The sequence below is a fragment of the Mustela lutreola genome, chromosome 8, assembly GCF_030435805.1.
Source record: "Mustela lutreola isolate mMusLut2 chromosome 8, mMusLut2.pri, whole genome shotgun sequence".
Lineage (NCBI taxonomy): Eukaryota > Metazoa > Chordata > Mammalia > Carnivora > Mustelidae > Mustela > Mustela lutreola.
In genome coordinates, this window is record NC_081297.1 from 49,645,431 (window position 1) to 49,672,123 (window position 26,693).

General features: G+C 43.5%; 1 protein-coding gene across 3 annotated transcripts in view; it reads left to right on the forward strand.

Annotated features, from left to right (window-relative positions):
* The window catches only part of SLC2A3 (solute carrier family 2 member 3), a 91,354-nt gene extending 77,286 nt beyond the window's left edge, over positions 1-14,068 (forward strand). For 2 of the 3 annotated variants that reach the window (XM_059184732.1, XM_059184733.1), the window contains exons 3-11: positions 2,375-2,467; positions 2,993-3,153; positions 4,824-5,064; positions 5,516-5,678; positions 5,997-6,184; positions 9,131-9,235; positions 9,825-9,926; positions 10,375-10,578; positions 12,363-14,068. In XM_059184732.1, the coding sequence (XP_059040715.1) occupies positions 2,375-2,467; positions 2,993-3,153; positions 4,824-5,064; positions 5,516-5,678; positions 5,997-6,184; positions 9,131-9,235; positions 9,825-9,926; positions 10,375-10,578; positions 12,363-12,578 (1,473 nt within the window). In that variant the 3' untranslated portion in view covers positions 12,579-14,068. Of the gene's footprint in view, positions 1-501; positions 777-2,374; positions 2,468-2,992; positions 3,154-4,823; positions 5,065-5,515; positions 5,679-5,996; positions 6,185-9,130; positions 9,236-9,824; positions 9,927-10,374; positions 10,579-12,362 lie in introns of those variants that run through there. The other variant, XM_059184734.1, reaches the window with a different exon arrangement.
* The last annotated feature ends 12,625 nt before the right edge of the window (positions 14,069-26,693 follow it).

Consider the following 26,693-nt stretch of genomic DNA (forward strand, 5'->3'; position numbering starts at 1 on the left):
ATTGTGCTAATCAGAAGACAAAGAGAGCCAAAAACTAGCCCAGTTCTTCCCTTGCTAGCTTTTCTTCTCCAGGCTGCTCTTTCTTCCCCTTTAAGATGGCAGACCGAGCCTATAATCAAAAAGGAGCTGATAAATTCAAAGCATGGTGAATCTATCTGCTTACACTCCAAACAACCTGAACTCTCAGACAGTAGCCCCCAGTCAACTTTATCTTGTATAAGTAGCATTTTGTTTCATCTCTTTAGATTGACTTTATTCCCAGCAGATGTGAGAGCAAAAATTGAAGTGAATTTGCCCTCCCTTCAGGCTTTTCTGGTAGCATTTTGTCTTTGAAACTAAGAGATTATCGCTATTAGAAGAGGGAAGGAGGACGAGTCTTAAAAAAAAAAAAAACCAAAAAACCCTGGCACGGGGCGGGTGTCGGCTGTGGTTTTAAAACCGGGTGGGGAGGGAGGGAGCCCTTGCCTAGGGCGGGGGCAGAGTTTGAGGTCACAAAATTCCGCTAGGTCACGGGGTCTGTAGCGGGGGTGGAGAGAAGGGGGGCTTGTCTTCTTTGCAGGCTCCACCCTTTGCGGAGATTATAAATCCGTCCCTGGCCCGCTGTAACGGTGAGAGTAAGGGTGGGATCGCGCATCGCTGTGAGGCTGAGAGGAGAGCTTGCTGCCGGGGGCATTCTGGAGTTTTTATTGATTGGAAGACGGATCTCTGGGGTCCCGCTCCTAGATCTTTGTTGAAGATTGGAAAAGAATTAAATTAAGGCCATGGGGACCCAGAAGGTAAGATTAATATAATTACCAGTTATCTTTGCTTGTGTTCGGGGGTAAACTCAGAAAAGCCGGCTTTAACGGAGATGGCTGTGCTCTGTTTTATTACGAGTCATGTAGCCATCTAGCCATCTTCAGGCCTTTTCATTTTTTCTCCAGCCTGTGATGCTGTGGTTCTGTCTGTTCTCTTTGGATGTCACAGCGTCTAAAGGACTTAATCCCAGTCCCACTGACCTTCCTGTGGCAGGGAGAGTCACCTGGAGAAGTTGTGTGTTTCTCAGGGGTTTTGTTGCTTTGGCTTGGTTTTAGCATAATCACATGATATTAAGGATGTGGGGGTGAGATGGTTGAGTGTTCCAGGATGCTTGGCTGTGTTGATTACAAGTGTGGGTCTCAGTGAGGCAGCAGGAAGATTGCTCTGGAAGCCTTAAACTTGAAAGGACCTGGGATTCGTTTGAGGGCTTGGGTCAAGTGTCCAGCCATCTATTTTGTTGTTTAGTCCACGGATACTAAGGAGGGAGAATTCTAGTTGTCCTTATTGGTGTTGTGATTGTGAGTGCACAGCACATTAATGTGTTATTGTGTGTTACGTATGTAGTATATGTGCTGGGAGAAAAATCACTGTCGCCAAGGTGAGCTTATTTGAAAATAAGGGGAGATAAGAAAAGGGGTGGAGAAAAAGGTCCTCAAGAATAGTAAATGATGAAGCAAAGCAGAAAGGAAGAGGTCAGTATTGATGAGAAATGGATTAAGCAGAAAGAACTGTGTGCGTGCGAGGGCGTCTTGGGTACTTAATGCCTGGCTGTCTGGGGTGCAAGGTCAACTTGAGGAACTGAAACTTCTGGCTGGCCACTCTGTCTAACATAAAGAGGGGGTGGTTAAGTAAGGAAGGATTTGGTGGGGGGGATGCAGCAGAAGATGTACTCAGCCATAAAAATCGAGTTGGAAATCTAAGATAAACACGATTGAATTACTCCCAGCAAGGTGAGAGAGGACTCCCCCTCCCCAGCTCCACTCTGGTCGGTTAGTTTGGGAGTGAGCTTGTGCTCTCCCCCTACTGGGTGGGGGTAGTAGTACTAAACGAAGTGAACAGGAAGAATTTCAAATGGGATCAGGATACCGCAGGTAGATTTTGTCGATTCCACTATCCAGAGCGAAAAGAACAGCCCAGTGGCAAAAGGTACCACCACCTCTCCGGGCTTCAGTGGGATCTTGGGTCCAGAAGCAGACAGCACTGGATGTAGCTGTTTCCGAAAGAATCCCATTTCTAGGAATCCCAAGGCTCGCTCTCTTCCTGCAGTTCTAAGCTTGTTTTTATATGGAGCGGGTCTTTTTTAATAGTTTGAAACCTGTTAACCCAGTTCCTCTTAACTTCCCAGTTTTTCTTGCCACTTTTCCCGAGTTTTTGTGGTTGTCTATATCTCCGGAGAAGTTCTCAAGTATAACCTGTGCTTTTGTGTTCCCCCATTCATTACCTAAATTTCGTTAAGTTTTTGCTCTTTCCATACCACTCCTAGGCCAAGTGCTCCTAATCGATCTCCTGAATTACTCAGACAATCATCAGCGGAGAGCTTTAAGGACTGTTTCTTCCCTTTCTCCCCCCACCCCAGGTCACCGCGCCTCTGATCTTTGCCATCTCCATTGCTACAATAGGCTCTTTCCAGTTCGGCTACAACACTGGAGTCATCAATGCTCCTGAGATGGTGAGTGCCAAGCGACTAGAGTTAGACTTTGCAATAGGGAAATTATTCCTTTAAGTAGTAGGGTTTTGAGAATGAAGAATTTCAGACAAACTTGGTATCTAGCTTGGTGAAGGCTGAAGAGGCAAAATAATACTGGTGGGGAAGTATAACTGAATCCTTAGTCAAAGGAAAAAGCGCAGTTGCTCCCCATACCCTTGACTGGAATCCATTCCTCCTCTCACCCTGTCTTGATAAACTTCCTTTATTATCCCTCAGGGCTTAGTTACAGGAGGGTGTGAGGGTCTTAGGGGAGGACTGGGGTAGTCGCTAAACATCGTGCTGCTCCCTACTGGGATTTTCAGGACAAATCAAAATTGTTTTCAGAGCTACCGTGAACAAATGTCTGGATCTCTTCCATCCCCGCCCATTTACTTGATTCTCTACCAGTGATTGTAATGCTGGTTTTTAGGGAGGGGGAAATGCCCAGTATTTGCTCCTTCTCATTCAGCCGTAACAACCTATCTGTCCAATCATTTTAATTGGCAGATCATAAAGGACTTCATCAATTACACCTTGGAGGAGAAGTTGGAAGACCCTCCCACTGAGGTGTTACTCACTTCCCTCTGGTCCTTGTCTGTGGCCATCTTTTCCGTTGGTGGTATGATTGGCTCCTTCTCCGTTGGACTCTTTGTTAACCGCTTTGGCAGGTACTGACCAGAAACTGGGTAAGGAAGGGGGCTCTTCCGGTTGCATTGAGAACAGTTATTGAGAATTAGGATGGGGAGGTGATGATGCATTTGAATGCGAGCATCCCAGATTCCCATGGAGGCAAATAAAGGATAGGCCTGCTGGCACTGAGTAGGACTGCTTGCAGCTCTGCTGCCCATCAAGAGATTAGCCTTTGCAATCCAGCTGAAGCTAATTCAGTACTCTCTAATAAAGTACACTGTGAATTTCCCAGAAACCTACTTGATTTAAAAGATCAGAAGTTGTTTGCTTTTCTTAGAAAATTTGGGATTTCATGCAGGTGTTTACAAAGCAGGATTGGGAGGAAACATTTTATAATCCTTGGCCTGTGGCAGATGTGGATAATGGCCAAATAACTGACATTTTTTTCCCCAAAAAAGAAAATTGAATCTCCTCATTCTCTGCTGACTTAGTAAAATGTCTTAGCGGAACACTTTCAATAATGATTGGTGAAGAAACCATTTCATTTGCTAATTAGACGTTCCTGGAAACATGGAATTCAATGTCTAAAAAAGCTTAAAGCAGTCCATTTTATTTGATAACACTTGGGGTTTGTTGTGTTTGTATTTTTGAGGCCACCATGTGATTACTAAAGGCATTGAAATTTTAATGTGGCTCTCCCATAACTCAGTGATATTTTCCTATCATTATTAGCAAAAGAACCTAATAAAGGAAGTAAGGAAACTGGGAAAGGAATGCAGAGAAAGGTAAAAGTGAGGATGAGGGATAAAACTTTTCTCTTAACAGTAGGTTCTCTCCTTTGGCCGCACATTTAGGATCTCCCAGGGAGCTTTTAAAAGTACCAGTGTTTGAGAACTCCCGGGTAATTCCAACAGGCCACCCAAGGGCAGAATCCCTGAAGTCTCTTCAAGCATCTGCAATAATTTTCAGCGTTAAGCTCTTACTTCTGACTTTCTCTAGTTGTTTCAGTGGTTTGACCTCCCACACCTAACACAGATGCAGTAATTTATTATTTTATACTGGCTATCAGTACTTACTGTAAATGGCCTCACCATAGACTAGCCGAGAACCAGAGAGCTGAAGCGGTCTGCTTTCTGTGCATGGACAAACTTGTCGAAAGTCTGTCTCTATTAGTGTGTTGATGGCACCTAAGCAGCTATTTTGTTAGCAGCTAACAAAATCGAGTAAGAAGCATAACAAGAGCACACTGGTCCAGAAATTGCACGAGTGTGTTTGTGGACCAGCTGCATCAGAATTGCCCAGGGCAGTGTTTCTCAGACCTTTGCCAGACTCAACACCTGGATGACTTCTGGGAACAAGGTTGCTGGGCTCAATTCCAAAGTCAGACCTAATGATGTAGTAAATTGAGGTGGGGTGGGACAGTTTTAATTTCTTGCAGATTCCTAGCTGATGCAGTTAGTTTGTGGGCAACTTTGAGAACTACTGGCCTTTGTGCTTGCTAGAATCCTGGCTGCCACTGGGGATTAAAACAATCTGAAACAAGTTCTCTAGGTGAGTTTTTCTGTGGACCAAGGTGTAAGAACCATTGATCTTATCTCAACTAGAATGTTTGATAACAGACTGGAGGAGGGTAGAGAGATGAGGAAAGAGAAGATCCCGCTGGGCCTATTTTGCTGACTTCTCTTGTCTTCTCTGGTTAACCTTTCAGGCGCAATTCAATGCTGATTGTCAACCTCCTGGCCGTTGCTGGTGGCTGCCTTATGGGGTTCTGCAAAATTGCCAAGTCGGTTGAAATGCTGATCCTGGGCCGGTTAGTTATTGGCCTCTTCTGTGGACTCTGCACAGGTTTTGTGCCCATGTACATTGGTGAGGTCTCTCCGACTGCCCTTCGGGGGGCTTTCGGTACTCTCAACCAGCTGGGCATCGTCATCGGAATCCTGGTGGCTCAGGTACTCCAGAACTCCTACTTAATACGTGTTAGTTTCTTGGCTCATAAAATGAGTTAACATAGATAAAGCTCTCAGGAATCTCTGGCATATGTAAGTTTCAGGTGTTCCTATTACTGTAACTCACAGATAGCTAAAGAAGCAGGCAGCATAGAGAAAGAAGAAACAGAATTTATCTTTTCCTTTGGTAAGAGAATGGATGATTTTCTGAAATTTTTTTAAGTTTATCTTTTTTAAGATTCAGTTTTTGAGAGGGGGAGAGCGAGCATGACCGCTCACAAGAGCCGGGGAGGAAGACTAGAGGTGGAGGGAGAAGCACACTTAACCCACTCGAATGCAGGACTCGATCCCATGACCCTGGGATCATGACCTGAACCAACTAGCAGATAACGTAACTTGACTGAGCCACCCAGGCGCCCTGAATTATTAAGTATCATCTGTATCTGTTTTCTAGATCTTTGGTCTGAAAGTCATCATGGGGACGGAAGAACTTTGGCCCCTGCTTTTGGGCTTCACCATCATTCCAGCTGTCCTGCAAAGTGCAGCCCTTCCGTTTTGCCCCGAGAGTCCTAGATTTCTGCTCATCAACAGAAGGGAAGAGGAGAGTGCTAAGGAGAGTGAGTATCCTTCACAGCTTTGCTGTAGGAATTTTGGGGTTGTGGTTTTATTTTAGGATGAGGGTCTTGGATCTGTGTTTTGTCCACTCCTTTTCCTTGCTCCTCTGGACCCAAGTGGAGACTTTCCTGATTGCTCTGGAGTCAGAAACTTTGTACCCCTTAAAGAGTGAAGTGAGAAGGAGGTTAGGGTTAGGGCACAGATGCTAATAGATGAGCCATTATCTGGGGCTCATTCCAGTGTGACTTCTTCCCAGCTGAGTTACTGGGGAAATGAAGTCGAGATGGCACCTTATCTTTATCCTTTGTCTGTCTGACCAGTCCTCCAACGATTGTGGGGCACCCAGGACGTGAGTCAGGACATCCAGGAGATGAAAGATGAGAGCGCGAGGATGGCACAAGAGAAGCAACCCACGGTGTTGGAGCTTTTCCGATCGCGCAGCTACCAGCAGCCCATCATGATTTCCATCATGCTCCAGCTGTCCCAGCAGCTATCTGGAATCAATGCTGTGAGTAGCTGCTCTGTCCCTGGCTGTCCCACACATGCTTCCACTTGCTGGAGGGGCCAAGCGAGGGTGGCTGCTCATCTCCTTACTACCTACAGAGTCCCCACAATTCTTACATACAGCAGCCATTTACAAAAATGTTGGTTATCCAGGTTTTGACTTGTTTTATTTTTTCCTTTTTTTTTTTATAAGTTTATTTACATAATCTCTATACCCACCCTGGGGCTAGAACTCAGGGCCCCGAGATCAAGAGTCATATGCCTTACCGAGGGTACTAGTCAGGCGCCCCTGTTTTTATTTCTTTAAAATTTTATCTGCAGTACATGTTTTCCATGTGGGGAAATAAGAAAATAAATAATAAAACAAAAAATTCATCACCTTTAGTCTTGGAACTTGTCGTTAATACTCTTAATTCTCTTTCAAACTTTGTTGAAATATTTACCTACTTTTAATTAATCCTCTTTTCCGACCATTTATTCTTTATTTCTAGTTGTCTTTTACTCTGATCAATCCTGTTTGATGTCATCAATGATAAGGCAGGCCATGCAACTGGAGCAGCTGCAAGAATATACACTCTGTGGCTTTTCTCCAGGACTTTACAGTCTTAAAAAAAAATCACTCTAAAGCCCTGGGGAAGAAGTAGGAAATAAATACAAAAGATCTGGGGGCACACTAGGAACTGAGAGCTGACCTTACTATTCTCTCTGAATATAGTGACTCAGTTCAAAGTGGGGAGCAAAATGGAAGCTAGTATTTGGCAGGTATCTTGAATTCTGCAGATAACTAACGACCTTCTATTAGAACTAGAAGGTTCTAATAGTGGTAAGAGGATACTCCCATACCTTCTATCTATTCATTCGCAGATAGTTTTTGGATATGAAGCACAGCCTTGTTCTGATTCTGCCCAGAGGGTTTCTCATCACGTAATTCTTGAATCAATACCATTAGATCATTCTGTAGCAAAGCATTTTGCAAAACACACTTACTTGATACTCAAAATAGCAAGTTGGTCCTTGGCCTTTTTTCTCCCTCACATACAAGAAGATTACTTGTATTTGAAATAGCAGTGCTTTTCATGAAGGATTAGAGGCTGTTACATCAGAAACTAGGAGAAAAAGTAGTTTTAAAAAAAAACCTCTGAGATGATTTGATGGATCCCAGTTTCAAATTTTGTCATTTTTAAAAATCACTATGACCAGGGCGCCTGGGTGGCTCAGTGGGTTAAGCCTCTGACATCGGCTCAGGTCATTTCAGGGTCCTGGAATGGAGCCCTGCTTCTGGCTCTCGGCTCAACGGGGAGCCTGCTTCCCCCCCTCTCTGCCTGCTTATTTGCCTACTTATGATCTCTTCTCTCTGTCAAATAAATAAAATCTTAATAAAAAATAAATAAAGGGGGACGCCTGGGTGGCTCAGTTGGTTGGGAGGCTGCCTTCGGCTCAGGTCATGATCCCAGCATCCTGGGATCGAGTCCCTCCTTGCTCGGCAGGGAGCCTGCTTCTCCCTCTGCCTCTGCCTCTGCCTGCCTCTCTGCCTTTGCTCACTCGCTCTCTCTCCCTCTATCCCTGACAAATAAATAAATAATTAAATAAATCTAAATAAATAAATAAAGGGACTCCTGGGTGGCTCAGTTGGTTGGACGACTGCCTTCGGCTCAGGTCATGATCCCGGAGTCCCGGGATCGAGTCCCGCATCGGGTTCCCAGCTCCACGGGGAGTCTGCTTCTCTCTCTAACCTTCTCCTTACTCATATTCTCTCTCACTGACTGTCAAATAAATAAATATGATCTTTTTAAAAATAAATAAATAAAATAAATAAAAATAAAAATCACTGTGGGGGTGCCTGGCTGACTCACTCGATACAGTGTGTGACTCTTGATATCGGGGCATTGGGTGTAGGGGTTACTTTAAAAATCTTATTTTTTTAAGATTTTAATTTTGATTTTTTTTCATTTGACACAACACGAATAGGGAGTATTCCCTCTTTTACTGTGTTTTTGTCAAGTAAATAAATCTTTAAAAAAACAATTAAACATAGTTTCTATCCAAGGTTGTAGGTGTTTGAAGAGTTCTTGAGAAGGTAAGTCCCAGTGTAAACACATATATTCATCACAAAGTCTGATGACAATACGGGTATAAGGGGCAAACACTCCAGATGAAAGTAAACTCCTGACCCAAACCTGAAGGACTGAACCTTAGCCGATCTAGATCTGTTCCCGTGTTCCCTGGAGGTCTGAGTTCAGTATTTGGACATCTCAAATTTTAACTATGGTAGCTGTAGTAACCCTACATTTCAGCAGGCTGACCAGCAAATAATAAACAGTATAAACTGTAGCTTACTTAATACTAAGTAAATGTTAAATTAAAATGATAGTTGGTGTCATTTCTTCAAACACTTGGAAAGGACCTACGGTTAGGGGTCAGCTGAGGTTCTGTTCCTATTTTCACGAGCAGGCTGAGGTTACTCCCAGTTGCTTCGCTGTCAGAATAGGTATCTGTTCAAGGGTTAGAGGAATTGTCTGTTGAAGAAGCTAAATTGAGGAATTTGCTGCTGGCTGGCTTTGTTGGAAGATCATGCTACTTTGGTCTTGGGGTCTTGAGTTCCAATGCCATGTTGGGTGTAGAGGTTATTTAAAAAAAAAACCAAAACAAAAAAGCCTTTAAAGCAAACCAAAAAAGCTTAACCAATAGTTGTTAAGGAGGAGACTTCAGTGAGCAGGAGGAGTAAACATTGAAGAAGAAAATGGAAACAAGTAGCTAGAATTGAGAACCAAGAAGAGAAGAGAGATAAGATATAGAAGACGATTTCTTTGTAGAAAAGACACTGAGTGAACCAAAAAGCCCAGAAAGGACTCCTTAACCTCCTGGGACTTGGGAGTTTATTTTTCTGAGGGTTTTCTTAACTGCTGTGCACAGCTGTGGTTTCACAGTTTTATCTTTTGTTTTCTATCAGGTCTTCTATTATTCAACAGGAATCTTTGAGGACGCAGGTGTTAAGGAGCCCATCTATGCCACCATTGGCGCGGGTGTAGTTAATACCATCTTCACCGTGGTCTCTGTAAGTTGGTTGGTGTGAAAGTTTGGGGGTGGGGGGAGGGGCGTTCTTACGATACATGTTCAAAGCTGGGTTTCTTGTCCTGCCATCTCCCTCCTCCCTACCATCATTTAAACAATAAACCTTTGTGTTACTTCGTTCTTCTCTGGGGAAGAAGAGCTGTTGAATGATGGGTATAAAAGTCTACTCACTTCAAGCAAATAAGAAGTAGGTGAGAAAGAGGGAGGCATTAAAGGGATTCTGTAGGATGCTTTAAACTCAGAACTAAAACGGGAAGTGTGGGGTTGCCTTCATGGCTCAGTTGGTTAAGTGACTGCCTTTGGCTCAGGTCATGATCCCGGAGTCCTGGGATCGAGTTCCGCATGGGGTGCGTAACTCAGCAGGGAACCTGCTTCTCCCTCTCTTCCTTTCCGGTCTCATGCTGTTTCTCTCCCTCTCTCTTTCTCAAATAAATAAATAAAATCTTAAGTAAATAAACAGGGAAGTATGACTATAACAAATATCCTGCTATTGGTAAGGCAGATTCAGGTAGTTGGTAACAGTGTTTTGCTGAAAGGGAAAGCAGAAATTTTACGTTCTGTTCTTCTCTTAGCTGTTTCTGGTGGAAAGGGCAGGGAGGAGGACCCTGCATATGATCGGCCTCGGAGGGATGGCTGTTTGTTCCGTCTTTATGACCATCTCCTTGTTGTTGAAGGTGAGTACTCTTTGAGGGAAGGAGAGGGAGGGGATGGGAAGAGAAGGTTATAGATGACTCTGACAACGGGTAGGAAGGGGAGGTCGGAGATCCATAAAGTCACTTGTGTTTTACAAAAAGTGAATCATCAGAGATGGGTAGTGAAACTGCTACGATTCTGTATGTACATTCTACATAACACAGGCTTGTAATTTAATTTTTCATGTAATGTTGAGGTAATTTTTCCCATTTTACGGGTGCTGAGATGATCTTAGTGCAGAATAACACATGTGAGCACAAGGCTAGGATTCAGAAACCCAGCCTTTTGAGCCTTAAGTCAAATAACTCCATTGTACCCCAGGACAGAGGGAGCTTTTCATTATCAGTCAGTCCTCATCTCTGGGAGGCTAGATCCTATCCAGGCTGAGCTGTCTTTACTACTAACTTTCTTTGTTCCTTCCTCATTTAGGATGACTATAATTGGATGAGCTTTGTTTGTATCGGGGCTATCTTGGTCTTTGTGGCCTTCTTTGAAATTGGCCCGGGCCCCATTCCCTGGTTTATCGTGGCCGAACTCTTCAGCCAAGGACCCCGCCCAGCTGCAATGGCAGTGGCTGGTTGTTCCAACTGGACCTCCAACTTTCTCGTTGGGCTACTCTTCCCTTCAGCTGCAGTAAGTAAATTACAAACAAACTCAACCAAGCCCATCTCGAAATCAGCTCACTAAAGCCAACACATTTAAAATCTGGCAACTGATGCCACAGAGGATTAGATACTGAATGTTTCGTGTTTTGGTGTTTTGTTTTGTTTTATTTGTCAGAGTAACAGGCAGAGGGAGGAGCAGGCTCCCTGTGGGACTCGATCCCAGGACCGGGGGATCATAACCTGAACTGAAGGCAGACGCTTAACCAACTGAGCCACCCAGGTGTCCCTAGATTTTATTTAGAGAGTGAGATTGTGGGAAGGGGAGGAACAGAGGAAGAGGGAGAGAATGAATCTCAAGCAGACACTGCACACTAATAAGCTTTGTGCCTGACCTGGGGCTTGATTTCCTGACCCTGAGATCAGGACCTGAGCAAATAATAGAGTTGGGACACTCAACCAACTAAACCACCCAGGCGCCCCAGATGAGTGTTTTAAGCCAGATTTTCTTCTCATTTTCAAGAGCATATAGAAAAAGAAGGAATGGAGGCACCTGGGTGGCAGGAGGGAAAACTGGAAAACTGGGGACCTCTGTGTTTTAAAGTGAACTCTACCCCCCCATCATGGGGCTCAAATTCAAGACATGGAAATCAAGTCACATGTTCTACTGACTGAGCCAGCCAGGTGCCCCCAAACCAGACACTTTTATTTATTTTAATTTAAAAAATCTCTACACCCGGCTTGGGGCTCGAACTCAATATGAGCCCAAGATCCAGTCGCGCACTCCACGAACTGAGGCAGTCGGGTGTCCCAGTACTGGGAAATTTAAAAAGACCACTGGTCTGGGGTGATTACAGGAATAGTTCTGTCTAGATACAGTGATCATGATCAGTCTCAAAGGATTCCAGAACAACACTTAAATACACAGTTTGAGGGGCGCCTGGGTGGCTCAGTGGGTTGAGCCGCTGCCTTCGGCTCAGGTCATGATCTCAGGGTCCTGGGATCGAGTCCCACATCGGGCTCTCTGCTCAGCGGGGAGCCTGCTTCCTCCTCTCTCTCTCTCTGCCTGCCTCTATGCCTACTTGTGATCTCTCTCTGTCAAATAAATAAAATCTTAAAAAAAAAAAATACACAGTTTGAATTAGCTGGCATTAATGACTTTATGACCTTACAGACTCATTAATAATCATAGGATATTAATGAATGAGATCCTATTACAAAAATGACCTGGAGCTGATTCCTTAAATAAATGTACTTGCAGTGGACATCTAGAGTACATTTCCTGTATTTGTGAGTCTTTCAGAAACCAGATTTTTTTTTTTTAATTTTTTTTTTGAAACCCGGATTTTTAAAATAATCAGAAGTCCTAGGGCCCCTGGGTGGGGCTCAAGTCAGTTAAGCATCTGCCTTCAATTCAGGCCATGATCCCAGAGCTGGGATCTAACCCTATATCAGGCTCCTTGGTCAGTGGGGAGCCGCCGCCTCTTCCTACCTGCTGTTCTCCCCTGCCTGTGCAGACACTCTGTTTCTCTCTCTTCTCTTTCTGACAAATAAAACCTTTTTTTAAAAATGTCCTGGAATACTCAATAGGTATTTGGGAGCAGATCGGGATCTTTAATGAATGGGAAAAGGAATGACACAGGATTAGAGATACAGTAAGTGAGAAGTGGCATTTAAAGACACAAAGAAGACTCCATGTTCTTGTTAAATGCAGAAGGCTTATGCCTTGAAGCCTCCTAGAAATGGATGGGAAGGAGAGGTTGGGCAATGACCAGAATTTACACTGACACTCTTTTTTCGGTATCTTTTCACTAGTTCTATCTAGGAGCCTATGTTTTTATCATCTTCACTGGCTTCCTCATTATCTTCTTGGTCTTCACCTTCTTCAAAGTCCCTGAGACCCGTGGCAGGACTTTTGAGGAAATCACACGAGCCTTCGAAGGGCAGGCACGGGAGGCTAACAGAGCTGAGAAGGGCCCCATCGTGGAGATGAACAGCATCCAGCCCGTGAAGGAGACTGCCACCGTCTAAGCCATGCCTCCTTCCCGCCTCCCTCCCAACACAGAAAAGCCACCTCTCCCCCAGATGAGGGAGAGACCGCATCAGGTTGTAACCCAGGACTGTTTCTGAATGCTGCTACTTGATTCCTTTCTCTTCCCACACACTCCATGAGCACTCAGAGGAACCCAGTGCTGGAGCTAGTATCTTCAGTGGCTTTTGAAACATTTCATTTCTTGGACATTCTCTTCTGTTGAGGAGAGACCAAGTGAACCTACCTTCATTTCAGGAGGAACTGGCCGCTTGCCATATGACAACATTGCCAGCTCTTCCTCCCTTGGGTTCTAATAGGGCCTCGCGAGGGCCAGTAGGGGAGTAAGAGTGAGGTGCAGTTTCCCTGACCCCAGACTTTCAGGAAGCAGATGTACATGAGTGTGGAGGGCAGAAAGGGATTAAATAAGAGCACCTTCCTTGCTTCCATACAGCTCTGCAGAGCAAATTAACTTGAGTTTATTTATTTAATCTTCTGGTTTTATTGCATAAATATTTATTTTTTTAAGTGTAAAATAATTTTACCAAATAATGAAAACATAAGGAAATAGAGGATAGAGGGAGGCGCTTGAGGAGAGGTTATAGGGTAGAAGATGTGATGCTGGCGAGAGAGGTCGAGGTGCAATAAGGGCAGATTCAGGGAGAAGCATAACGTGTTCTCAGAGGGTACGTGATGGGGTGTGTGAAGTCTGCACGTTGCCTCTTAACCTTCAGGTGGAAACTCTAAAGTTTAATTTCTCAGAAAAGTCATGTGCCTGTATTAAGAAGCTAGTGGTTACCTTTTGAACTTCTTTCTTTGTTTAAAATTATATGTAGTATTACTTGAAACCTAGGGTTATTATTAAGATGGGCATTATAGCTAATGGTGGTGGGTGGGTTCTAACTTTTCTTGGAGTCCAGAGAAGGGAAGGTTATTTCTAGAAATCTTTCTCTCTTCACTGGACAAAACTACTTCCCCTTGTTGCAGACTGATGGGGGTGGGGGGTGTTTTAAGTATTCCTAACACCCGCCTGGTAGGAGAACCTTCCAAATGAAAAGCCCAAAATAGTGGATCTTGGTGGAGGTTCTGTATTTCTCCATTTTGTTCTTTAGGAGATTTTAGTTGTTGATTTTTAATTATATTTAAGCCATAGCTTTAAAAGAATTCAGAGGAGAATGTTCATAAACTAACTTGGAACTTGTAACCTCAGCTCTGGGAGAGGATTTTTCCTGAACGATAATTACCTAGTTGAAGTATACTGCTTTAGGGTCGTCGCATGCTTGTTCTGTTACCATATTTGCATAGTGTGACGGCAAGTGCCCACAGGGGACCATACATTTGGGGTAGTATGAGTAAATGTGCAGCGTAGCCCACACTTGAGAGAGTATGAATGTATGTGCACTGTCACTTTGCTCTGGGTGGGAGTAGATGACTGGTAACTTGTGTCCTCTGTTCCTACAGCCCCCCTTTGAATAAAAGGTGTTCAAACTCATCTCCATATACATATATATATATATATATATATATATATATATATATATTATATATAAATAACACTGCCTTTGCTGGGTAGAATTTGTATCTACAGTTTTCTTCCAGACTTCAGAGTTCAGGCTCATCTGGCTAATTTTCCTTGTTGGGCAGTTGGGGGAGAACTCCTTAAATGTTGAGATGGAGGGTGGAGGAGGACTCTGCCTCCCTCTCTACCCAGACAGTGGCAGTAGGAAAGGAAAGTGTGCGATCAGAACATATGACCTCTTGGAGGGGAGTGGGAGGAGAGAGGGAGCCTTTCTTTTAAGGGGGAAAGAAAGTGAAGACTTCTAACTGTGGAGCATTTTAGAGTCAGACAAGGTGGAGGGAGGGATGTACGCTTGCCACAGGTCATGGACACCTCTACAAGTCATCTCGTTCCCCAGTATTTTTATAAATGGAGATTGGGCCCCATGACACCTTACTCTGTCTTCCCTCTTTCATATGTTGCTTGATCACCCTTCTCTCCTTGGTGCTTAAAATATTTCAGACCCTTTAGCCAAACCCTTGCCTTCGACAGTATTTTAGTTACCAGTTCTCACTGTTACCCCTGGTCACAGCCTATGGAAAAGAAACTCACAGAGCTTATATGGAATGGGGCGTGGTTGACCAGGTGACTTTAACCGCCCCTCTGCTTCTGAATACTCAAAAAACAGTGGGTTGGCAGTAACGCTGTGTGGAAGTTTTCTCATTTCTCGGTGACTGGATTGTGAATATTTCCAAATGGATTTTCTATTATTAATGTTACTGTGGTTCTTTGTTTTGAAATAAAAACTCTGAATGTACATATGACATCACATGCTTTTTTTATTCTGCTTTGGTTTCAATAAAATCAGCTTTAGTTTACATTTCTTAACTTCCATTTATTTATTTATAAAGATTTTGTTTATTTATTTGACAGACAGATCACAAGTAGGCAGAGAGGCAGGCAGAGAGCCGGATGCGGGGCTCGATCCCAGGACCCTGGGATCATGACCTGAGCCAAAGGCAGAGGCTTTAATCCACTGAGCCACCCATGTGCCCCTTAACTTTAGACAAGAAAACACACCCACTTGCACTTACTAACACCTTCATGCCTTCATTTATGGACTGACATTCTGACATTCCCTTCCCTACATTCCCTATCCTTACTAAAGTTACCTGAATGGCTACTTTTTTACTTCTGTTTGGCCCAGGCATGAGCTCTGTCAAGCCTTCCTACTGGCAACGGTAATCATGACACTGGTATTCTGTTAGGAGGAAGGAGAATGAAACCCTGAATGTCCTGAAAGAGCTTGGGGATTGCACCATATTCTCCATAATTGTGGGACTATCAGGTCCCTTTTTCCATTTTTGTGCGCTCTCAATCCATTTTCCAATAACCAGAGTAACCAAAAAGATTGTGTCACTCCTCTGCTTAAAGCCTGATTACATCTTGTCACACTTAAAGTGGCATCCAGACTCCCTTACTATGAATTTGGTGAATTTGGTGACCATACGTCCTAGCTGACTCCTGATACCCTGGAGTAATACTTAGAGTATATACTGCTTTCATTCATTATCAAAACCCCCCTAAAAATATCTTAGGGTTACTCTACCTAAAACGTTTCCTTAACTTCATCTCTTGTTTCTCTGCTTACAGAAGTCTAGCCCCGCTGAGCCTTCTAATTCTCAAATACTTCAAGTTCATTATTAGTAGGTGCTTTGCACTTGTACCCCTGTGCTTAGAATAGTCTGCCTCAGGGCCGCCTAAGTGGTTCAGTGGGTTAAGACTCTGCCTTTGGCTCGGTTCATGATCTCAGGGTCTTGGGATTGAGTCCTATATTGGGCTCTCTGCTCAGCGGGGAACCTGCTTCCCCCACCCCCTTCTCTCTCTCTGCCTGCCTCTGCCTACTTGTGATCTGTGTCAGATAAAATCTTTAAAAAATATATATATATATTCTGCCTCAGAATTTTGTATGGCTCAGTCTGTCTGGTGATTTAGGTCTTAGTAAACAACCTCTGTAGAATATAAGCTCAAAAGCAAGTACCTTGTCTGTCTCGTTCCTGCCCGGAACACTGCTGGACATCAACTGGCTCCTATCAGAAGACAAACTACACAATGGTTTAATCAGAGAAAGTGGAATATAAAGAATGTCAAGCTGGGCCACCTGGCTGGCTTAGTCAGAAGAGCTTGTGGCTCTTGATCTCACGGTTGTGAGTTTAAGCCCCACATAGGATGTAGAGATTACTTAAAAAAAAAGTCAAGGTGTAATAAGTAAAAAATAGCAGGGGTACCTGGCTGGCTCTGTCAGTGGAGCAAGCGACTCTTGATCTTGGGGTTGTGATTTCAAGCCCTACATTGGGCATGGAGCCTACTTTAAAAAAATTTTTTTAATTAAAAAAAAAAAAGGAAAATAATAGGAGAACTAAATATGGTATTCTAGAGCTGAGGAAGAGTATCCAGGGAGAGACACCCTTGGAAGACGGGCCACCTCCCCAAAGCTGAGGCTCAGTTCTTTTTTTCTTTTTTTCCCAAGATTTTATTTGAGAGAGGGAAAGATAGGGTATGATGGGGGGGTGGGAAGCAGCAGGAAAGGGAGAGGAAGGCTCCCCCTGAGCAGGGAGCCCAAAGCAGGGTTCAATCCAAGGACCCCAGGATCATGACCCCAGCCAACGGCAGGCGCTTTACCGACTGAGCCACCCCAGGCGCCCCTAAGGCTCAGATCTTCTTGGAAAATGCAGTTGGGACGCCTGGGTGGCTCAGTGGGTTAAAGCCTCTGCCTTTGGCTCAGGTCATAATCTCAGGGTATGGGGATGCCCCCGCATCAGGCTCTCTGCTCAGTGGGGAGCCTGCTTCCCCTCTCTGTGCCTGCCTCTCTGCCTACCTGTGATCTGTCAAATAACTAAATAAAATCTTAAAAAAGAAAAAGAAAATGCAGAGTTGGTCTACTGGATAGAGAAATTTGCTGGATTGCACAGGCCAGAGCTAGTGTGGCCTGAGAAGCAGGGGGACAACTGCAGGTGAGCCACAGCTGGTGGCCAGACATGTTGAGTGTACAGAGGGGGTCAGGGCACCAATGGGGGCAGGGGGGCGGTCCTTGGAGCCTTGTGGGAAATGATTGCCAGACATGGGCTGGGGCTGTGAGGTGACTGATGGAGCTTGTATTCTGGGTGCATGACTGGGGCAGGGTGCCACCAAACGTTTTGTCATCTATGGTATGGCCACTGGAAAAAGTAGGAAAAGCCCCATTCTTCCTAGAGTATCCTAACAGCACCATCTACTGAGAAAACTTCACTGTGCTTAACACTCTCAAGAGGAAATGATCTAAAGGCCTTCCATCCATTACCGAAAGGATGAATTTGGAGCGGAGAGGCAAAAAATCAGTAACTAGCAGAATAAATGTGAGATGGCTGGCTGAAGTGGTCCTGGGTTGAGAGAATGACTCTTTCCACACCTCCCAAAGTCTACCTGTGCTTTTGATAAAATTCAAGCTAAAACGTACCACCCTTTTTTTTCTTTCTTTTTTAGCCTATTGGTCAAGGTTCCAACTGGATGGCTGCAGGGGAAGTTGGGCTGGTGGCCGCAGCCCAGGGTTGAGAAAGGGAGATGGGGAGAGGCAGGCGTGCCCCTGGGCCTGGAGCCTGGCGCTGTGAGATGCTGGGGAGTGGCCACAGGTGAGCCACTCCCCTCACCAGACCACAGGTGAGCCCCAGTCCTCCAGCTATGGCTCCACCTTCCCGGGGCTTCCCTATGCCATCCTATCACCGGGGAGAACTACTTGAGTGTCGATTCCCAAAGTGACCCCAACGAATCACCTAGTGTCAAATCTGTGTCCTGGATCCGGGCCCTGGTCGCGCCGAGCGCCGACCTTGCCTCGAGTCGCCGCCGGGCTCGCTCTGGGACCGCTGCCGGAAGCCGGCTTCTAGAGCGCGCAGGTTTCCGGCTCGAGTCTCTCCAGCCCCGGGCGTGGCCCTGCGGCGGGCATCGCCCACTTCTTCCTCCGCCCTCTCCCCGCCCTACCCCGCGGCGCCGCAGCAGGCCCGCCTGGCGCCAGGGAAGCCGCAGACCCTGCGGGAAGCGGGGCTTCAGCCGCCTCTTCACTGCGCAGGCGTGAACGGCCGCAAACCTCTACTCAGTATCCCGTTTGGTTCAAGATCCTTGAAACCATTTCTGGTTCTAGTCTAGGTCGTATCCCAGAAAACCTTCCGAAGCAGGTATTTTTTACCTGTCTTATTATGAAGTGAATTTAACTACCCTTCCTAGATTGCTCTAGGCTTAGTGACTTAATTGATAAGGCTGAATCACGTGAGTTACATTAGATTTCAGAAATTAAATCCAAATCTCATTTTTTTTTTTTTAAATGAGGAAATTGAGAGCAAGGAATGAATTGGCAAAAGTACCTCTGTCTCTTGACTAAATGCTCAGGGGCGGGAATAAAGGTAAGTAGCCAATAAGGTATAAGGGTGCCAGTTTCTACATATATTTACCTAAATATTATAAAAGTGTTTAATTTTTTTAAGGTTTTATTTATTTATTTGAGAGAGAGCGCATAGGCGGGGAGAGGGACGTAGGGAGAAGGACAAGCAGGCTCCTCCTTGGTGGGGGGTGTTCTGGAGCGGAGGGATAGGGCTGGGTCCAGGGCTGCCTGCCTCTCCATCTGCGCGCGCTCTCTCTCTCTGACAAATTAAAAAAAAAAAAAAAAGAAAAGAAACTCTTTAAATATATATATGTATATATTTTTATATATACACATGCATAAATATGTACATATATACGTATGTATACATATATAAATATATATTTATAAATATAAATGAATTTATAAATAGAAATTATTATTTATAAATATATGTTTATATACGTGTGTGTATGTATATATACATATATATATATATAGCAAAACTGAAAAATTACCAAATCAACCATAACGGAGAAATCAACCTATCAATTTCAATTAACCATAGGCTAAGCAGATTAAAAACTTGCAATAGTCGAATTCTTTCCCATGGACTCTCCTCCTCTGTATATGAAAGAAATTAACATTTCGTTTGCCATTTATTTTGCAGTTTTTTTCCCCTACAGAATTAAAAAAAATTTTTTTTTAAGATTTTATCTGTGAGATCACAAGTAGGCAGAGAGGCAGGTAGAGAGACGGGGAAGCAGGCTCCCCGAGTTAGGAAGAGCCTGATGTGGGTCTCTATCCCAGGACCCTGGGATCATGACCTGAGCCGAAGGCAGAGGCTTTTAATCCACTGAGCCACCCAGATGCCCCTTAAAAATTTTTATTAATCAAATTTAACAATCTTTTCTTTTATAACTTTGTGTATTAATTCCTTCTTAAAAAAACGTTTTCATTCCACTGAGCCACCCAGGTGCCCCTTAAAAATTTTTATTAATCAAATTTAACAATCTTTTCTTTTATAACTTTGTGTATTAATTCCTTCTTAAAAAAACGTTTTCATCCCAGTATAAGTATTAAATATTAAACATTAATGTTTCTTCTAGTAATTTTATAGCTTTCATTTATGTTCAAATTCTTGATTTCTATGGGATTTATTTGTGGGTATGCTGTGAAATAAGGATTCATCTTTGTGTTTTTTCCCTCAATACCTAGACTCAAAAATCCATCTTTTCTTCTTTGATTTAAAATACCAACTTTGCTGTACATTAAATTTTCATATGTACTTGGGGCTATTTGAGGCCATCTTTTTCCCATTGATCTGTTTTTCTGTAGATCCAAATTGTTTACATATTTCAAAAATATCTGCTGGGCTAGTCCCTCCTCACTTTCCTTTTTTGGAATTTTCCAGATTAATTTTTTCAATTTCCAAAAAGAAACCTGTCCGAACATTTTCATTGGGATGACATTGAATAGAAATTCATTCGAGAAGCACTAACATTTTTATGATATTAAGTGTTCCGATCTGTATATTCCTCAAAAGAGTTTTGGGTTTTGCTTTTTTATTAAGATTTTTTTTTTTTTTTTAAGATTTTATGTATTTGAGAGAAAGAGTGTGAGCAAGGGGAGGGGTGGCGGGGGAGAGAGAATCTGAAGCAGATTCTACATGGAGCAAGGAGTGTGGAGCCCCACTTGGAGCTCCATCCCAGGACTCTTGAGATAATGACCTAAGCAGAAATTAGGAGCTGGCTGCTTAACTGACTGAGCCACCCAGGCAGCCCCCTCAGAAGAGTTTTATAGTTTTATTCATAGAACTTCTCAAATAAGATACTTAGAAGATATTTTATATCATTTTATTTTATAGGTGCTTATTGCAAATAGCAACTTTAGTATTGAAAAATAGGTTTAATAGAACCTAGAAAATAGGGGCTCCTGGGTGGCTCAGTGGGTTAAAGCCTCTGCCTTCGGCTCAGGTCATGATCCCAGGGTCCTGGGATCAAGCCCCGCATCGGTCTCTCTACGCATTGGGGAGCCTGCTTCCTCCTCTCTATCTCTCTGCCTGCCTCTCTGCCTACTTGTGATCTCTGTCTCGCAAATAAAAAAATAAAATCTCTTAAAAAAATAAAATAAAGGGGCACCTGGGTAGCTCAGTGGGTTAAGCCTCTGCCTTCAGCTCAGGTCATGATCCCAGGTTCCTGGGATCGAGCCCTGCATCAGGCTCTCTGCTTGGCAGGGAGCCTGTTTCCTCCTCCTCTCTCTCTCTGCCTGCCTCTCTGCCTACTTGTGATCTCTGTCTGTCAAATAAATAAATAAAATCTTTTAAAAAATAAATAAATAAAATTTAAAAAAGTACTATTTTGGTCTACTAGTGCATCCAATCAATGTGGGTGGAAGGGTGGATTTGTATGCCTTCTGTTTTACAACGCTAAATAGGGGAAGCATTTCCCAGTCAGGCACAATATTTATTCCTATAAATATATTAAGGTAAAGGAGACACACCATTTCACATAAAGCCTCTTCAAACATACTGATTTCTATCCAGATTTTCACCTTAATCTCATCCCTTGAATTCTTACATCCTCCCAAGTGAACTGTAGCCCCCATTAGGACTTCACCAGCAGATTATAGAACCACAGAGCCTGGGGCTACTGTGTCAAGGATCCTACAAATGTCTTTTCTTCACCCAATGACTATTTTACCTACTCATGTGCATACGGCTCTTGGTTCCCAACTGGGGTCAGGCCAAATAACTTAGGCCCTCTCATCATTTATTTTGATTAATTGCAAGAACATCACCCCAGGTAACTAGAGGTCAAGTTTCAACATCACCCCAGGTAACTAGAGGTCAAGTTTCTTGAATTCTTCCAAACTAGGACAAATAAAGCAGGTTTTTTAGGGCCCCTCAATTTTGAAGGACCAATAGTAGTCTCATATATTGTTCTTACAGTCCAGATCCTTCCAGTAATATGCCAGTTTTCTGTAGAAAAAGACCATAGAAACAAATTAGAAAGAAAACACTGTAATTTATGAGAATTATAATGTAGAAAGTAAGCAAAATGCTCACAAGACAGGATCAAAGTACCAGCACCCCAGGCTTTAAAATGAAAATTGTAGGGTCTCCTTTTATATGTTAATATACCAAAGACCCACTCCCAGGATTTGCTGGGGCTAAGTAGAGAAGGAAGGGCTTCATGACACCTGTATGGAAGATTCAACTTTTGACACTTAGCAGGTAAGGAACAGGTGGACTGGACTATAAATTAGCAATCTCCAAGAAGGTTACTGAAAAGGCATGCTGATAACGGACACGTGAAAGAGATACTGATTAAGTATCTTTGAAAACAAAAAGATAACACTGTTTAGAATAACAAAAAGAATATAATACTTAATTTCTCTAAATGTGCTATGATGTTTGTCCAAGGGAGTTAAACATTTACCATCTTTTCTATTAATTGAATGCTTATCTTAATAGGTGACTTGGTTATTTTTTATTAGGGAAAGGCTGATTTCCTCCTTATATTCTAGTTGAGACAAGGGCTGAGAATTGCCATTGTGTTTAGCAATATGGAGATAAGTGATTTTTTAATTTTATTTATTTATTTGACAGAGATCACAAGTAGGCAGAGAGGCAGGCAGAGAGAGAGGGGGAAGCAGGCTCCCTGCCGAGCAGAGAGCCCGATGCGGGGCTTGATCCCAGGGCCCTGGAATCATGACCGGAGCTGAAGGCAGAGGATTTAACCCACTGAGCCACCCAGGCACCCCCAAGATAAGAGAGTATTAAAGAATAATAGAGGGGCACCTGGATGGCTCAGTCGGTTGAGTGGCTGGTTGCCTTTGGTTTGGTCATGATACCTGGGTCTTGGGATCCAGCCCTGCATCCGGCTTCCTGCTCAGCAGGGAGTCTGCTTCTCTCTTGCTCCCTCCCTCTGCCCCGCACCACTGCTTCTCTCTCTCAAATAAATAAATAAAATCTTTAAAAGAAAAAGAATAACAGGATGATAAATGATTTTTAAGAAACAACAAAATAAATCAATATATCAGGAAGGCCTGGGGCACCTGGGTTGCTCAGTGGGTTAAAGCCTCTGCCTTTGGCTCAGGTTGTGATCTCAGGGTCCTGGGATCAAGCCCTGAGTCCAGCTCTCTGCTCAGCAGGGAGTCTGCTTTTCCCTGTCTCTCTGCCTGCCTCTCTGCCTACCTGTGATCTCTGTCAAATAATTAAAAATAAAATAAAATAAAATATCAGGAAGGCCTAATGCCTTAGTCTTGGATCAAAAATTATTTAAGAATACATAAAATAAAAATGGACAGAACTAAAGAGAGAAATAAACAAATAAAAAATATTGGAGGGGCACCTAGCTGGCTCAGTCCATGGGGCATGTGACTCTTGATCTCAGGGTGGTGAATTCGAGCCCCATGTTGGGTGTGGAGCCTAATTCAAGAAAGAAAAGAAAAAACATATATAGGGTGCCTGGGTGGCTCAGTAGCTTAAGCCTCTTACCTTCAGCTCAGGTCATGGTCTCCAGGTACTGGGATCGAGCCCTGCATCGGGCTTTCTGCTCAGCCAGGAGCCTGCTTCTCCCTCTGCCTGCCACTCCCCCTGCTTGTGCTCTCTCTCCCTCTCTCTGACATAAATAAAATATTTTAAAATTTTATTATTTATATATTTGAGAGAGAGAAATAAGATAGTGAGAAGAGCACATGAGTGGGGAAGAGAGGGTGAAGCAGGCTCCTGCTGAGCAGGGAGGCTGGTGTGGGCTCATCTCAGGACCCTGGGATCAGGACCGGAGCCGAAGGCAGACACTTAAATGACTGAGCCACCCAGGTGCCCCCAAACTGGCTTATTTTTCTTTATTTTTTTGGAAAATGCCAGTGGCATAAGGAAAGACACAGTGCAGAGCCACTGATGGGAGTTAATAATCAACATCTCTCTCTTATCCTGATGAAGACTGCAGAGTGTAGAGTCTGAACAGATAAAAAAGAACCCTTGGCACTCCTGGGTGTCTCAGTCCCTTAAGCACCTGCCTTCAACTCAGGTCATGGTCCCAGGGTTGTGGGATTGAGTCCCACATCAGGCTCCTTGCTCAGTGGGGAGCCTGCTTGTATTCTTGCTCTCTCTCTGGCAAATAAAATCTTAAAAAAAAAAAAAAAAGAACCCTTTTTCTTGACGTAATAAATAATAAGAATTGATCAAAGAACCAGTGGAAATTAGCTTATTTGTGCTTAAGGGTTCCTTGGGCAGCACCCAAAAGACCAGCAAAACCTACACAGTTTGGGGAATGTTAAGTATGACGGTAGGATTAAGTGGCTGAGGAAGGGTTTGAGATTTAGGAAATGAGATCTGGCATGTAGAGAAGGCTGAGAATCAAGGAAGATCTAAGGTTGCAAAAAGGACAGGAACTGTGTGGCTAATCTGGTTTAATGTGCACTTACCATATTGTTGAGAATGTTCACTTCAACCGTGGGAAACAATTGGAATGTATGTAACACAGGAAGCACATTAATTAGAGGTAAGTCAGGGGGCCTCCGAGGTTCAGTGGGTACAGCATGTGACTCTTGATCTCGCGGTTCTGAGTTCACCCTGCATTGGTAGCGGAGATGACTTAAAAAAAAATCTTTAGGGGTGCCTGGGTGGCTTAGTGGGTTAAAACCTCTGCCTTCAGCTCAGGTCATGATCCCAGGGTCCTGGGATCAAGCCCCACATCGGGCTCTCTGCTCAGCGGGAAGCCTGCATCCTCCTCGGTCTGGCTGCCTCTGTGATCTCTGTCAAATAAATAAAATCTTTTAAAAGAAATCTTAAAAAAAAATTATAGATCAATTAGTAACCAGTAAGACAGATTAGATTTAGGTACAGAGTACGGGTGCAGAGAGCCCAGAAAGAAATGGAAAGAGGCACCTGATACTCTTATTTAGCTTAACCCTGAATACTCTTACACAGCTCTAACTATGAACTTAACATGGCCACCCATCATTGAGCTCCCAATCCAGCCCCCCAAGTACTCTGCTCAGGTAGTGTAAATAAGTTCCATAGCTGTTCATCAAGCTAAGGAGAGCTACGAGAGCTGGCTGCCGTGTTTGCGAAAGAGGAAGCCCGTGGGACTGTATCCAGGTATCTTCCTTCAGCAGAAGCCTGGCCCACCAATATCAAGTTCTCATCCTCCGCCCTTGCCCCGAGTCATGCACCAGAGACCTGTCCTGGGAACATCACTTGCACCAGTCCTGAGCGCGTGTATTGCATATGCGCATACCCCGTGCCCTGAGAATTTGAGGAGATGAATTGAAGACCAATCTAGCATCTTCATTGATCCGCGAGCTTCTCTGATGCCTTGCAGACTCCTGCACGGGGAGGTAGCGCTACCGCTGTATTCCAGTCCTTTCTTACTTTAACCTTTCAAAATCCCTGAGAACGCTTTCTTCTTAGGAGCACAGAGTGGTCCATCAACCACCCAGAAACTAGGACTCTTTTAAGGAGAGCCCCGGCCACCAGCTGCTGCTGTTGCTTTTCAGTGGGGTTTCACTTCAACCCCACACAGAGGCGCCTATTCAAATGCCTACCTTCCAGCATCCTTAATCGAACTAACTTCCTGCACCTTAAGCTTTTGTCTGCCCCAACTGGCTTCTTTATTTAACAAATTCCCTTTATCTCCCGCTTGAGGCGAAGCTCACTGGGCCCCAGGAGGCAAGCAATATTTACTAAAGTTCCTCCCCCACTTTCCTGCCCCTGTCTGGCGGGTGTCTGCCTTTACCTTCAGGTTTGCTGTCCTGGCCTGTTTATTTCCCTGTAGACACGAAGTTTTCTGAATAGGATTATTCAGAACAGAATGAAGCATGTCCTTTACGGGGAGAACCAGGTGCTTGAAATTCAGTAAGCAAGGCTTCTAATCCTCCCACTCGAGAGCTTTGAAGCCAGACTCTGAAATTCAGGAGAGCCAGGCAGATCGACCCAAGGGTGCTTTTCCCTTTCAGGTAGAAACTGAGAGGGAAATGCAAGCCGAACATGAAGAAAACGTAAGTTTTAAAAACTAAAACATGGTAAAGCAAATAAAATAGGACACTGGAAGTAACAACCATGTCTTTTTGGAAGATGGGGAGAGCAAGATTTTCCAAAAGAAAAGGAAGTGAAAAGGTGGAGGGGGTGGCAGGTGAATTTATAAGTAATTTCACCTTTGTGCCTTATCTCTATTTTGCTAGTATATATTCTGGGTGAGTCTGTGACCAAAAGGATAAACTCAACGGCTTTAAATTGAGTTTGCAACCTCTCCTAATTCTTCTTGGCAACTTCTTCAAGCTTTTATGTGGCTTACTTATGAAAACAGTGAATTTTTTTTTTTTTTTGCTTTTATTAACTTTATTCTCAAACAGCAATCTTCTACCTTCCTAGGTATTTATTATATAATACATATATGTATGTTATACATATTTCTGTTTATATTGTTATATATATTTTATATATGTTATATATGTTTATATATATATATTTTTTAAAGAACTGGATTTTTAATTTTATTTATTTATTTTTTTTCCTTTTTAATCAGAGAGAGAGTGAGCACAAGCAGGGGGGAGAGGCAGGCAGAGGGAGAAGCAGACTCCTTGCTGAGCAAGGAGCCCCATGCCGGACTCCATTCCAGGACCCTGGGATCATGACCTGAGCCAAAGGCAGCTGCTTAACCGGTTGAGCCATCCAGGTATCCCTATATATAGTTATATATATTTTTGTTTTTTACATATATATGTATATATTTTACATATATATAAAATATGTATTTATTTTATATATATAACAAATATAAATATGTTAATAGCAACATAGTTTATAGTGGCAAATAACCAAAAGGGAAGCAATTTTAAATAAGTTGTAGTGCATCTGTAATAGGTAATATTATACAACAGTTGAGCCAGATCTTAATTTACTCACGTGGAGAAATCTCTATGATACATTCTTTGAAAACAAAAGAACAGGGCACCTGGGTGTCTAAGTCATTGAGCGTCTGCCTTCCACTCGGGTCATGGTCATCAGGTCCTGGAGTTCCCCGCTTAGTGGGAAGCCTGCTTCTCTGTCTCCCATTCCCCCTGTTTGTGTTCCCTCTCTGTCAAAAAATAGATTTTTAAAAACTGTTAAAAGAATTAAAAAAAAAAAAAAACATAAACAACAACAAAAAAACACCTGGTTGGCTCAGTTGGTTAGCATGCTATTCTTGATCTCCGGGTCAGTGAGTTTGAGCCCCACTT